General features: G+C 41.6%; 1 protein-coding gene across 1 annotated transcript; it reads right to left on the bottom strand.

Moving 5' to 3' along the window:
* Positions 1-354: 354 nt before the first annotated feature.
* Positions 355-1,227, bottom strand: LOC140655628 (olfactory receptor 10C1-like). Its single transcript, XM_072870368.1, is given in 1 exon segment — positions 355-1,227. A coding segment is annotated over 1 exon segment (873 nt).
* Positions 1,228-2,856: the final 1,629 nt, after the last annotated feature.

The following is a 2,856-nucleotide window of genomic DNA, read 5'->3' as shown; positions in this document are numbered from 1 at the left end:
TAGCATCCCTTCCCTCTAGCATGTCATAGACATCTGGGGAGTAATTCTTATATTTAAATGTATGTTCCTGGGATCACATGAGACAGCTTACTGTATCCAAGATCTTCATGTGGCACTGGCAACTGTAACTTAATGGAGATACATATGTTCTATAATGGCACCTGGAAGCTATGCACTTCAAATGCCACCAGATACTCCTGTTTAGACACCTAATTACTTTTTTTGAACTCAGATGAGCTGAATGCCTTCCTATACTAAAGTCCTGTCACTGATCTTCTGGCACTCTGGCAATGTCCTGGTGCATCTTCTGAGATGAGATATTCGTGGATGGTTGTTCAGCTGAGGGGAGCTGACCTAGGAGCTGGGGTGAAATAGATTCATTCTTATTTTAAAGAAAACCCCTTTCACCTCCCTATTCCTAAAACTGTAGATAACAGGGTTCAATATAGGGGTCACCACAAAACAGAACAGAGAGAGCTCCTTGTCCACATCCAGGGAATACATGGATTTGGGACGTATACAGATGAACACAGCTGTCACATAGAATAATGTCACAACAGTGAGATGTGAGAAACAAGTGGAGAATGCTTTATACCTTGCTTTGGCAGAGCTGACTTTGATGATGGAGGAAATTATGAGGCCGTAGGACACCAAAATGAGCAGGAAAGGCATCAGGATGACAAAGGCAGCAGTCAGAAGGATCTGTAGCTCATTCCAGCAAGTGTCCCCACACACCAGCATCAGCACTGGCTGGATGTCACAGAAGAAATGGTTGATCACATTTGAGCCACAGAAGGGCAAAGAGAAGATAAATGTAGAGTTCCCAAGGGCCACAAGGTTGCCACATATCCATGAGGAAGAAAGCAGCTGCATGCATACCTTCTTACTCATATCCATGTAATGCAGAGGGTTGCATATGGCTCAGTAGTTGTCATATGCCATAGCAGCTAAGAGGCAACACTCAGTCGCCCCAAAGAGCAGAAAGAAATATATCTGTGCAGCACAACCTACAAAAGAGATGGACGTATCACTTGAGAGAAGATTGACCAGCAATCTGAGCACGCTGAGAGAGGTATAGCAGATCTCCAGAAATTACAAGTTCCTGAGGAAGAAATACATGGGGGTGTGCAGGACAGGGTCCATGTCAATTACAAGAAGAATAACTAGGTTTCCGAGCACCATGGTGATGTAAATACATATAAATAGGATGAAGAAGATGACTTTCATATCTGGACAGTGAGAGTAACCCTCGATAACAAACACAATCGCAGAAGTTTTATTTCCAGTGGTCCTTTCTTCAGAGGGTTTAATCTTGGAACAATAAAGACACAGTGACAACAATGAAACAGTATGGTACATTTATAAGTCAAGCCAAATAGCTCTCTGTTGTTAGCAGTAGCTTACATGAAATTCAGAGAGTCAATTCCAGTCCTAAAGCAAGGCATCTGCTGCTCTTTGAGAAGACTGATGGTGTGCACCCTGGCCACCATCTGTCATGAAGGGAAGACAGGGTGCACTCCTGTGGATCTTGTGTCACATTTGTGAGCCTTCCGTGGATATGCTGGGTAGGCCATGTTATCTAAATCTGTAGAGCTGTGCTTAAGCTTCTCAATCATTTGTGAGATGTCTGTGTTTCAGACGCTGAAATCTTAGATGTCTTGATAAACAATGAGGACAAATGTCACCCAACCTGTCCAGCAGCCCATAAGTCTGTTTTTCCATCCTCCCACCTATTTGATATTAACCTGGTATGATGTCTGTGTTATGTGCATGTTCTGTTAGAACAATAGTCGACATCTGGAGGATTCTAGCTTAAATTAATAGTTTAATTCTACTCTCAGTCACTGGAGCTTAGACACATATGATAGTTAGAAATTTTAAAATGAAAGAGATGACCTGTCATGGTGCACTCTCTCCTTTGAAAGCTTAGGAAGCATTGAATGACAAGTTCAGATCTGTGTGTATGCATGGACATGTAGTTGCTTATGCATAGGTGTCCTATGCTGTTTCATATGTCTCAGTTATCCAAGTCAATTGCACAGGGTTTGCAGATCTTCAATAGGATTGAGAGAAGTCTCACTCTGTTCACCTGGAAGTCTGACAAGAACATCATGGATCTGTACAACGAACCGAATAACTGTGTTTAGACACATCCTAACTCCTAGGCACAGAATTCAGGATAAACCAGTACCAGTCATGTCCAGATAAAATGTCTCAAGAAAGATGATGTAACCTCTCAGGGTGCTTCATCATGATCATGCCTACAAGACTTGTCTGTCCTCAGTAGAGAAAAGAGAGGCTTCATGCCAGCCTCCTGAGTAGAAAGAGAAAATGGCCCAAAGAATGTGTAGATTTGTAAAAGCTTGTTCAGGATTAGAGTTTGCCTCAACTGATTTACACAGAGGTAAATAAATTAAGGAGAAAATCAGTTTCCAGTGGTGGAAATGGACACTTCCAGATGATAAATTAGCCTTATTCTGAGGTAAAAGCCTAAAATGGTCCTGAGAAGTTGATCATTAGAAGAATGCATTTCTCTCCATCAACCGTCATGGGTGTCTCAATAGTCAGTTCAGGTACAGATGTCTATCAGTGTCTAAAATTAGGTGAAATGTGTAGTATTAAATGTCTCCTGGAATATGTATGTTGAAAAGAAAGCACGAATCGAGTGGTTGTGCTATTTTGTGTATGTGCATTACGAGAAGTAGACTTATTCCAGACAGTTATCAATAGTACTGGGTCACATATGTAACAGTACAGCACAGTATGGTATATCCTGTAATTTAATGTGGGACCTGGTTTACTCAGGGAAGCAAAACCTCTTGAAGAAGGGAATAAAGTCTTTGGGAAAGCAGGAAA

The sequence above is a fragment of the Ciconia boyciana genome, chromosome 8 (genome assembly GCF_034638445.1).
Source record: "Ciconia boyciana chromosome 8, ASM3463844v1, whole genome shotgun sequence".
Taxonomy (NCBI): Eukaryota; Metazoa; Chordata; class Aves; order Ciconiiformes; family Ciconiidae; genus Ciconia; species Ciconia boyciana.
The sequence above is the reverse complement of the archived record's forward strand: the minus strand, read 5'-3'. Positions and strand labels throughout refer to the sequence as shown.